Source organism: Dryobates pubescens, chromosome 12, assembly GCF_014839835.1.
Source record: "Dryobates pubescens isolate bDryPub1 chromosome 12, bDryPub1.pri, whole genome shotgun sequence".
Lineage (NCBI taxonomy): Eukaryota > Metazoa > Chordata > Aves > Piciformes > Picidae > Dryobates > Dryobates pubescens.
Genome location: NC_071623.1, coordinates 15,938,405 through 15,950,735, shown reverse-complemented (window position 1 = coordinate 15,950,735; position 12,331 = coordinate 15,938,405). Strand labels below are relative to the sequence as shown.

General features: G+C 35.9%; 1 protein-coding gene across 15 annotated transcripts in view; it reads right to left on the bottom strand.

The window, feature by feature from the left end:
- Positions 1-12,331, bottom strand: part of KDM6A (lysine demethylase 6A) — a 157,285-nt gene that overhangs the window by 121,968 nt on the left and 22,986 nt on the right. For all 15 annotated transcript variants that reach the window (XM_054165951.1, XM_054165952.1, XM_054165953.1 and 12 more), the window contains exon 3: positions 3,730-3,838. In XM_054165951.1, coding sequence (XP_054021926.1) covers positions 3,730-3,838 — 109 coding nt within the window. The remainder of the gene's footprint in view (positions 1-3,729; positions 3,839-12,331) is intronic.

The window sequence follows — 12,331 nt, the reverse complement described above, 5'->3', positions numbered from 1 at the left end:
AAGAGTTTGTAGCCATTGATTATGGCACTCTAGTTGTGTGAGACATCCCACCACGTTTCTGTGATGGCCACTGTATGATGATGTATTCCTGACACACCATGCCTTCTAGCTCCTGTTTGTTTCCCATGCTACATGCAGCAGTGGAGATGCACTTCGGTTGGTCTAAAGCTCTTCATGTCTTTTTGGAGGAAGAAGTGCTAATTCCCATCTGTCTGTTTACAAGTGCTTCTATGGCTGCTAACTAATCAGTGACACCGCTTAGCTGCCACATGGGTCTCCATTCCCTACCTCCACTGATACAGCAGACCAACAAACCTCACTACCACACCATCCTTCAAATATGGTGTGCTGCCACATGTGGACTTACTTCTAGCAAGCCTGGTTTTGTGCTCTGCCCCCTTCAAATCTTGTCTACAGCTCTTTCTAATCAGCCCTGTTAGCTCCTGTAGTAGGTACACAAAAATCACAGAATGTTAGAGGTTGGAAGGGACCTTTTCCCACTTTAAGACACATATGCTAGATATATATGCTTGATGTATTTTGACTTCTGCAAGGTATCAGCCATCAACTTATATGACATTTAAAAGGTAGCCTGTCCCTAGTTGATATTCCCCTGCATACATGCAGCAAGCAAAGAACCTGGCTGCTTAGTTCCAATAAAGACATGCAGTACCCTGATACAAATCTTTCTCAAGGTCCCAATTTTCTGACCTATGATTCCTAATTTGTGTGAAGAAATTACTTACAGTCTTTTTTACCATATTTGTAAGAAGATATTAGCTACATGAAATACTTATGCACAACAAACGCACACAACTGAGTGATGCACATTGGTCAACCCATTTGTGAAAAACAGAGAAAAAAAGTAACACAATACAGATCAAAGCCATACACATGGAATTTAACAGATCTGTATCAACCAAGCACTGCTTCATCTTTATCATGGATTGGACTTCTGCAATCAACTGACAATTTTGTTTTACTTTGCACAAACTCTATTGCAAAGGCTTTTAAGCAAAGAGCACTATCATATTTGCCTTTAATAAAGGCACACCTTTCTACATTACATACAAAGATATACACATTTATTAAAGATATTTAATTGAACAAATAATAGGCTTTCAAGGGAAAAAAGTTGTTCAGCATTAGTCATGCTACTATCTTGTGATATTAATTACATTCACTTCATTAAATACATTAACTGCTCCACAACTTTGTCCAAGACTAACTTCAGACTAGACAGATTAATGGTTCTGAAGGACCATACCGCTTCAGCATTTTACCCTTCTGAAACTTCAGGACTTAAAAATTGGATAAAATATACCTTAGTGAGATCAAAGTATTTCTGAACTCCCTTTACTTTTCAGTTCCCAAGCATTTAAAATTCTGCTTAGTATGTATGATAATTAAAGAATTTATAGATTGTAATAAAATTTATTTTTACTTCAAATTCATAATGCAACACACTAGCAATCTACTTCTTTCAAGAATACTTATTACTTTTTTGCATTGTGTATAATACTTTTACAGTCTTTGGTACTGGAGTTCAACCACTGTTGTGAACAAGAACATGTGTCCCTCAATAAAAAAAGCCCTTTAACTTCCTTTTTCTGATCAATTGAAATTCTTCTAACATTATTTTCACCTACTACCCCATTTCTTTGAAAATACAGATACCCTACTTTTTAATGTCTCATTACTCACAAGGCTTTTTCACTTCTGAGATATTTCATTATCGAAATATGCCTTTAAAGAGACATTTTGTACATATTTTAATTCAATTTCTGCATTTTTAATACTTAAATATTTCTTCCTACATAGATCTGGCTCATGGTTTTTTACAGTTCTGGAGAACTGGTATTTTCAAACATTATTTGTACTTTTATGCTTGTTCTTAAAAACCATAGGCACAGTGTAAAGCAGACTCCCCATCAGGAAACTTCACCTCTGATCCATAGCAACACCTAGTGCTGTCACTCTTCACTGTTATCAACTCAACAGCAGAGTTAATGCAGTTCAGCCCACAATCCTGCTCCGCCTTGCCAAGTAAAATATATTCAGTGAGCCATACTGCACTCACATCATACCAAGTTGTATTAGGCTAATCACAAACAGCAGTGCAAGCTGTTTGCAGAGTGGGTGGTTAAATTTTCTTCAAATAAAACAAAATAAAACCAGGATCAGGCTATTCTTCAGTAAATTCTACAGCCAGTATATTGTCACATTCCCTTCAGGTTTTCCCATGTCTATGGAACTGCCAATGCTAGTGATTATGTTACACCAGTCGGATGGGATGTAGGTGTAAGTTGAGTGTTCCTAAGGTGTCGGTACAAGCTGTGGGTACCAAGGTTCCTAAGCCTCCCATATATTCAAAAGAAAGAGATAGATGCTTCAATCACTCAAAGCCTCATGAATTTCCATGATGAACTTAGATAATCACAAATTCCTCCCTAGTAATATCAAATCTAAATGTTTGCAACCTAAAAAATTAAGGTTCCAGGAACCTTGTATGTCAGACATAGTGAACAGGTGGACACATAGACAAACTTTTGAAATGATCCACACCTATCCTGAAACACTAAGCAGCACTTCGGAACTACTATCAGTTACAATTTATTTTCCTATTTTTACATCCCAAGGTAACTGCAAACCAGTGTTTTTTGTGTTTGGAAAAAGATGTGCAGTGGGAGTAGACATTCTCAGGGTCGTAGTGTTTGTTTCCTTACACTAAGTTAAATAGAACTCCATTCATATTAAAGCTAAAAGCAACAACGAGGTAGACATACTCAGGGTGGTGGTGTTTGTTTCCTTACACTAAAGTCAAACAGAACTCCATTCATGTTAAAGCTAAAAGCAACGACGAGAAAGACATGCCCTGAAAAAAATTAATTCTGGTCTGTTCCAATTAGCTAGCTCAAGCAAGATCCAAACAGGCTTTCTACTCATCCATACCTCCCACAGTCACTGTAAGGGAGGCGGCTATCAGACACTCTGCCTGACACTCAGCGTGATACGAAGTGGAAACAGCACAAGCTGAAGATTTAGCCCTGTATCTCAGTCAGCAACATAGCAGAGAATCTTTGGGAATCATTATCAAAAAAGCATTCTACCAAGCAACAAAGCACAAATGTATGTAAAGTTCTATGCTCACTGGCTGCAATGACAGCAAAAAAATGTTAAGTCATTTCAAAGACTTATGAAGCAGAGATGTAAAAATAAAAACCAAACCCACACCGACCCACTCCTCTCAAACCCATACAACCATCCTGCCATTCAGCTTTTAAACAGAACTTGAAACAAACTTTTATGAAGATTTTTGTTTTTAAATTAACACTTTCAGCCTAGCCTTACCTGTTAAGACTGTGGACATACATGAAAGCACTAGCACAGGCTCTTGTCCTATGCATTTGACTCCTACCCTTCACAAAAAACCTTTAGAGACATGGGTTCAACTGCTTGTACAGTCATACAATAATGAACCAGAAAAATGAAGTAATCAGTATGGTATTACTGCATAATCAAAATAAACTTCTTATTCATATGTGAACAGGAAGTCAGCATATAACTGTTTTCATAAACCTCTTCAGTCTTAGTCTGTTATGGGCTTTGAAACACAGTACAAACTGAGAAAGCAATGAGTTATGCAGATATTTCTAATTTTATTCTTTCACATATGTCAAATGACAATCCCCCAATGACATTTATCACAAGTACTAAAAAACACCTTACCTTTTGGATAATCTTCCAATAAGAGGTTGAAGTGACCTAACTGACAAAAGAAATCAGACTCGACCTTTCCTTCAGCTTTCAAAATTAGCGATTCATAGCAGCGAACAGCCTGGGAAAAAGAGATACAAAGTTTTCAAAAGTCTGTACTTAACTGAAGCAGAAAATACATTTTTTCCCATACATTTTCCAAGAAATAACATAGTTTCTTGTTATTCTGCAAGGCAAGTCTACAAACACTCTCAGAAACACAGTTAGCATTACCTTAAAAAGAAGAAAAGAAGTATTTAAAGCCTGAACAGGTTTGGAAATACACCGATTCCAATGCAAATTGACACCAAATGAATAATAGAAGTTTTCTCTGATTTACTGCAGACTTCAGAAACATTCCATATCCAAAACATACAATAAACCTCTACTGCGTATGATTTTTTCAATTTTAAAATCAGAAGAACACAAAAGGTCTGATTTTATTTATTCTTTCTAATCTGCAAGAAAGAAACCTCTCTGATTTTATTCTCGTTCTGTGTGGTTTGTTGGTTGGTTGGTTGTTTTTTTCCCCCAAATGTTTCACATTTCGTTCTCCCAGTTATTTCACTAGTTTGTGCTAAACTGAACATTACTTCAACATGCTTACTTAGGCAACTTATATACCTTAGCATGCATTTCCAAAGATCTGATTCTTTTTATGGTTTGACTGTGTTTTAAATTTGGATGCAATTATGAACTGCTTGGTTTTAATAGATTACATAATCAGAGACCTTAATACTTCATCCAAAATGATGAGCTGCATTGACTTAAATATTTTATTAGAACTGGAAATTCAAAAGCGGAAAAAAAAAAACCCATCAATCTATCCTGTATTGTTTAAGTCCAAATACTATACTAGTCGTCTTGCCCCTATTTGTGTATTCTGTATTAATCATCAAAATAAGAAATGGCAACAACATAATGAAATGTTAAGAGTTTAAAAACACCTGCTAAGAATCCAAATTATTGATCCAATCTGTATCTTAATCTCCTGGTATCTGCCTTGCTATTCTAGCTGTAATTTTTTTTACTAGTAGGGCATAATAAGATTGCAGTACTCAACGGATACAAAGCCATGTATGCAACCATGAGTGGATCTCAGCTTGCATCACAAGCTTGAGATGTTATTACAAAGCCCTTTCACCTATTTTCAAGTCCCAGTAGCCTTATTTTATGACTGTTTTCAGAAACACAGTTCTGATGGATAAAAACAAAGCAATACTGCTGCAAAAACAATTTATTAGTTGCATGTATGCTATTTAAATTATTTAATAAACACACTTAAATCACATATTTCAAACTAGCTATGTGGCTATATTCTGAACACATTAAATTGTGACTCTACATCAAGTAACTGCTGCAGAATTTCTCATTCATGACACAAGTTTTGCATTAATGAACTGCACTAGAAGGACTGGGATTTTGTTGACAGTTAATCAAAGCTACTAATCCTTTGACTTTATTCCCACAACTGTGAATACCTCTTGGAGTCAGCCAACTCACAATCCAAAGATTCCTGGAATCAGAAAGCAAAAAACCCTAGTCCAAAGTGAGTTTTGTAAAATTACTATCTATGTGTATATGAACCAGTTCTCAACATTTGGGCTCATCAGCTGAACCTATTCCCACCTGCAAATGTTTCAATGCAAAATCTTGGGGTTTGTGCCGTGTTTCATCTTCCCATTATTTGGTCTGCTCTCTGGATTTGCACAAATTGTAACACAGTTCTTGCTGGTGCTCCTAATGTTACTGTCACAGATTAATTTGCAGATAGGCCTCCCATTTTCTGATTATATGCAACACCTGTCTCACCTACTCAAGAGAATATTCATTCTATGACATTTACTTTAATTAATGTTTTGTCCTCTACAATTCAGTCACTCTTCAAGAGTATAGAGAAACTGCTGCCACAACAAGCAGCTTACAAAATGGTTGGAGAGGAATCTAGGGAAGCTTATGTCCTGAATTAGATGGATACAGTTATTTAAAAGGGAACTTAACAAGTATTTAAAAAGAAATTATAAATCACATGCACTTAAACAAGTAAGAATCTGAAGACCCTTAACATTTCCCAGCCTCTTTTTAAGTTGGACTGGATGATATTTAAAGGTCCTCTCCAACCCAACCCATTCTGTGATTCTAGAACTAAATTGTCATTGAAAGATGTATCAAAAGAAATTGCCTTAGAAATACACTTTGAAGACACCACTGAGCCATCTTAGTAACGTCAGCACAAGGCAAGGTGTAGAACCGAGCTGCAAAACAGAACTAGCCCTTTAAGTAACGGCTAACTGTTACTTCAAGAGCAATTCATCCACACCTTCAGTAACTTTCTCTCAGTTAACTACTAAGCTATTCCCAACATCAGGAAAAAATTTGTATTCATGAAAACTTCAACAGTCTCGACAAACTGACTTATCCTTTTCTGGATTTGGTCATGAGATTTTCTTCCCCATCAAACCCCTCCACAAGGATCTTTAGAAAAGAACAAATATTTTTCTGCATAGGTAAGAATTTGTTTCATAGCTGAATGAACAGATGCAAAGTATTTTGAAGAGTGAGGTCATAATGACACATCTGTATATGGTTTCTTTGAAGGAATGATCCAAAGATCTCATTTCAGTGGATAGTAAATGTCATAGTAATAGTAAAGGCCAACTATGGCACCACTTGTGCAATGAATTTTTATCATGCTGAGACACTAAGAATTGTAAGAAAGTTCAAAATTCTGCAGGTTTTTAAGTAGTTATTTTTCCACATTGTATGGATTTGTAAGTGCACTCAATGGAGCCAGCCTTGTATTGACAAATTAACAAGAGAAAAATCCTGAAATGAAAAGGAAGACTGCTACAGAACATCATACACTTCCTTCCCTTTGTTCAAGGCTGAATGAAGATAAAAGGAAAACCTGAGGAATTTAGGAACTGGGCAAAATAATCACCCACAGCTGCTTCACAGTGAGTGTGGCAACCACAGAAGCAGCAGGAAACAAATACAGCAATGGCTGCAGGAAAAGAGGCTGGCTTATATGATATGCAAAAAAATAAAACCACTAATACTTATTCACCACCTGCTTAATTAAACACAAACTGAAGTAATATACTATTGTCAACACTTCTGACATGATGGTTACAAAACCTCTCTTATGACATCACAGTTCATGACTGAGGGCATTCTGATTTCACAAAGTCAATCACCAATTCTTACAGCACGTAGCAAAGAAGAAAAAGGCTTAGTAGATTTGTTGTAGCTAGCAAAATATTTGTATGTGTTCATACAATGAAAAAATAATGCCATTATCACCTTCAAAATGCACTACCAAATCCCTGCATGTTCACTACTTATTATTCCAAAGGTAAAGGAAATGGAGTATTTTTTCCCTTCTGTTGCTGGAAGAACATTGTTCCCCAACCACCTCCCTCCCAAACAAACCCAAACTAAACCATAAAGCAGGAAGAAAATTGTCCCACATCCACCTGCCTCCCAAACAAACCCAAAGTAAACCACAAAGCAAAGGTCAGTTTTGGCTATTATTAACATGACGTCTTTTCATGAAGACAAGACCCTAGAGCTAGGAATAAACTATGACCCAAAAAAAACTTCACACACTCAAACATGAAACCCAAATTCTTGATACCATATGCTGAAGTCACTGCTACACATTACAGCTCTACTGCATAAAGGAGAAGGAAGCATGGAAGCACAATGTTATTTTTACTTCAGCTAATACGAAGAATAACAGTTTACCATTATCACTGACTGCAGCAATTTGTATTTTACAGCACAAATTAGTGTGACTGAAAAGGAAAAAAAAATTCAAAATCAATACATGTTCTCTGAATAGATGATGCAATCATGTTCTCTCTCCCCCATGACAAGCATGATTGACTAAGATGAAAATAGTGGGACTAAACAGCCAAACATGACAAAATGTTAATATTAATTTTTTTACCTATTAATGATATAGAATAGAATAGACCAGGCCAAACCAGGTTGGAAAAGAACTCTGAGATCACAGAATCCAACCTATCACCCAACACTATCCTATCAACTAAATCATGGCACCAAGCACCCCATCCAGTCTCCTCCTAACCACTTCCAGTGGTGGTGACTCCACCACCTCCCTGGGAAGCACATTCCAATGGCCAATCACTCTTTCTCTGAAGAGCTTCTTCCTAACATTCAGCCTAAACCTTGCCTGGCACTGCTTGAGACTATGTCCTCTTGTTCTGGTGCTGGTTGTCTGGGAGAAGAAACCAACCCCCACCTGGCTACAACCTCCTTTCAGGTAGTTGTAGAGAGCAATAAGGTCTCCTCTGAGCCTCCTCTTCTCCAGAGGAGTGCATTGAGTCAGCAAATTTTTGCTTAAAACATAGGAAAAAAAGAGTGACAACTACAGAAAACCAAGTAAATTGTTAGCATGAGAACAGCTGGGCAGTACTGACCAGTGAAAGAAATTATTTCTATTTTACTGGGTCATAAATGAACTGTTCAAGAAAAAGATGGTGTTTTAACGCAGACAACATAGTACAAAATGACAAATTCAGAGCCACAAGATGTTCTTAGAACCTTCAAGTTCACAATAGAAAATACTATTCTATATTTAGATAAGCCTTGCATGAGGGAGGGGGAAGAAACAAATAGTTCCTTTTTCTTTTATTTTTTCCTCTAGAAAGCAATAACCTGAATTTGTGAGCAGGTTGTAAGAACTGGAGGCATTAAAAAAAATGCTATTAGTAAAATTGTGAAGTGAGACAACGTTGGACTCTTCACAAATGAAATGCAAACTGCACTAATCCTTAGAAACCGAATGTTAATTAGCTCTTCAGGAATGTTTTACACTTCTGGAAAAGAAAGTAACTACATAGACAGTACTGGACACTGAAGTGATGGCAACACACTCTACTACCAGTCAATCTAAGGAATATCTACAGAAGTTTATGTATGTGCTACCTCAGCAGCAGAAGAGGGGAATATATTGAAAGGCTTATCTTCCATTCCCTTCTCCATGCTATAATTCATCCAAACAGACCCATGATTTTCTAGTAACAACAACAATAACTACCACCAGTTCTAGGTTTTCCTCTGCAACAACAGAAGTATGAACAAGGCTTTTGTCAACTAAGCAAGGGGGGAAAAAGAAAAAGACAAGCCTGAATTCTTCAGAACTTAAAACTATTTTTCCCCCATCAACGACTAGCTCAACAATCACTACCCCTCCCGCGCTGTAGCTGACTCAAAGGAACACATCATTTACTTCGTCAGAGAAAAGCATAAAATTCATATTTGATTGAAGATAACCTATATTAATTCAGCAGATCCTCCACTAAAGGCTCTCATATTATGCATGGATGGCACAATACTCTTAACTTCCCTTATTTTCTTACTGAATATCAATTCCCACTACAGCTTTCAAAGCTTTTTTATATGTTCTCTCTGTGAAGCTCATACTGTGTTAAAAAAGTATTCTCTCTCAACTTGGCACAAGTTTAGTCTCCTTTTATTTCATATATATGGACTACATTCTATAAAAGCCTCAATAAAATTGTTAAAAGTACAGCATGCTAGAAACAAACTTCAGACTCAAAAAGGAAAAACATGAACTGTAACGCTATTCTTGCAAAATTCTATAGTGTATTGGTATGTCAGAAAGTTACTCTAATCTGCTTACAGTATTTAAGATCGAAGTCCTAACCCATTTCAGGGATGATATATAGTACAAAACAATGGAAACTGATCCTCCTCATGCATTTCTCAAGAAACATATAATCAGTTTTTCAGTTTATTTTCCAACGATTACTGCTTCAAAAAACAGGACACTGGAACAAACAGTGCAAGCAGAACACCAGTAGCACATGTTAGATACACACATAACAATGATAACAATCATGATTAATTTTCTTTAAAAGGCACTGCTGTGGTCTAGGACAGCTATCACAGCCATCACTTGAAAAAAGCATTTGTTACATCTTGACTATAATCTACAATTAGAAGAGATGAAGCAGCCACCAGAATGAAGATCAACATTGTTAAGTTTACAAGTGAAAATTAACACAAAAATTAATAGAAAGGTAAATAGCACAAACCAAAACTGATCTAGAGACTAGAGTAACAGAAGCACATACTACCATAAGATACAAACAATAAAACAAAGTAATTCTTTTCTAAATGACAATTTAGAAACCTACTGCAGAGAATTAGTATCAACAGAACAAATGCTACAACCAAATGGAGAACTGGAAATGGTAGTAGTAACTTAGAAATAATTCTTCCTGAGGCCAACAATCATTGAAGAATAAGGGATGATGCTACTTCAGAAACAGCCCAGAATTGCAGAATGGAATACAAAACAGAAAATAAGCCTATCAATGATTAATGGAGAAAAGTGACATTTTAGTGGAGGGGGGAAAAAAACCAAATGAACAAACAACTTGCTACCATTGAATAAAGAACATCTATTATCAACTAGAAGACATTATTTACAAGTGTTTTCTGCCACACAGATGTAAACTCAATAGTGTAGGCTTCTCAAAGAAAAAATACAGGAAGCTTAGTCATTTGCAGCAAACAGTGTCCATAACCAATTACATTTTAATGAAAAATTTGTTGACTGGAGTTAATGTAGTGAATCACTCTGCATTAATTCTGACATCACCTTTAGGATGCAACCCTTCACATTACTTTTTTAAAAGACAGTAACATGTAATTACAAATATAGATATGTATGTACAGATACACCTACATCATACAGGAAAGTAAAACAAATCTAAACTATCAGTAAATAGAATGTTCTGTCCCTGAAAACTTGCCATAATCTGAAGACTCAAGATATGACAAATTTTGTATGAAATGTCGTAACTCCAAATCCTGCATGTTTGTTTGTAAAAAAAACTTATTTTTAATTATAGTAGTAGTAGATTTTTCATAGACAATTTAAATGCCTGTTTTTTCTCTGATAAAATAGTTTTCAAATTCTTGTATTATTTTTACTATAGTAATTCTATTCCAGGTACCTTAATTTAGTGATTGTTCTACAGTTAATGAGCAGTTCACCATATGCTAAGATTTACTAAATCTGGTTTTACTCTAGCAATTCTTAATTAAACCAACACAGAACATCACAGCTGAGGTGCAAGCATGTCATACTTCAGAACATTTAGACAGTTTACTTTGGTAGATAAACACTTTTTTTTTTTTTTTTTAAATGTTCAACCAGTTGTATTTAGGAGGCCACAGATTTTCATATACATTTCAGTAAGATAATCAGATATCAAATAAACAGATACTTTCTATAGCTATACTAGCTATAACTATAGCTAGTATCAACATACACAAAAAGACCAATTAAAAACACAGTGTGCATGAGGAGCTGCCTATTTTATCTAAAGAGAAAAAAAAGGGGGGGAGAGGAATACAAGCATTAAACAGAGAACATTGTACATACATATGCGTAAGAATGTCTACAAAAACTAATGCAACAAACATGTAGTTGTGAAAACACTTAGTTTCAGACTAAACAGCCATTTTTCCATCCTGTTTTTTGAATACAAGGTGATACAGAAAAGAAACTATAATATTAAAACTACCATAAATTGCTTTGCTAAACCTGCTGTCTAAACTTGAGTTCCAAAAGTGTTCAAGCATCAGAGGTGGCTCAGTTTTCAGAAATGAATATTGTTGGTAGCTTAGTCTGAACATAAGGAAAAGAAGATTTTTTAGAAGAATGGAGATAAAGTAAGTCAGGAGCTATTTATAAAGAAAGTGTAGAAAAAAAATGCTAATATGGTGGGAACGACAGAGTTTTCAGCACCACAGAGGACAAAGCTAATAAAGTTACATCAAAACAATTAGGATTCAAAAGAAAAAAGAAAAAAGAAGGAACTTGCTTTCAAACACTGAAATACCATTATTTCAAACAATCTCAGAACACTGGTACTTGTAAGGCTAGCACAGCAAGTACACCAGGGAAGATTGCCTCACTTTCCACCACATTGCCAAAATCTCACATACAGGTATCACGCCACGTATCACGCTCCTTTTTGTGATGCCATTCATATAAACCCCTCTTGTGGCTGCTTAATTATGCTTAGACAATGGGAATGCCACTCATGTAAAAAAGTGAGCAACACTGTATTTTAACCAAGCATGTATGAAAATCAGCTTGAATAGAAGAAAGAAAAAAAGTTTTGGAGAAATTTATGCTCAGTAAACACCTTGAAAAGCACCACAGTAGTTCTTATCAAAAGGTGTAGCTCTTCTCTGCTAATGCCTGCAAACACAGCCTTATCCCTCACCTTTCCCACCTCATACAACAGTCTGAACAAAAAGAAATTGCAATGAAGAAATAAAAGGAACACAGTCCTCTGGATGTAGTCACACAACTAATGATCAGTATCACTTCTGAATGGAAGAGCGGGTGTACTTTATACCAGGAAAATTATGTCTGCTTGTAGTATGTAGCAATAGCAGGCGTTTGTAGCACATTCACAGAGATTTCCGAGCTGGTATTTACACTCTACAAAGTTCACGTCTGAACTGTATTAGCTACTAGTGTGCATTTGCATCATAATATGCG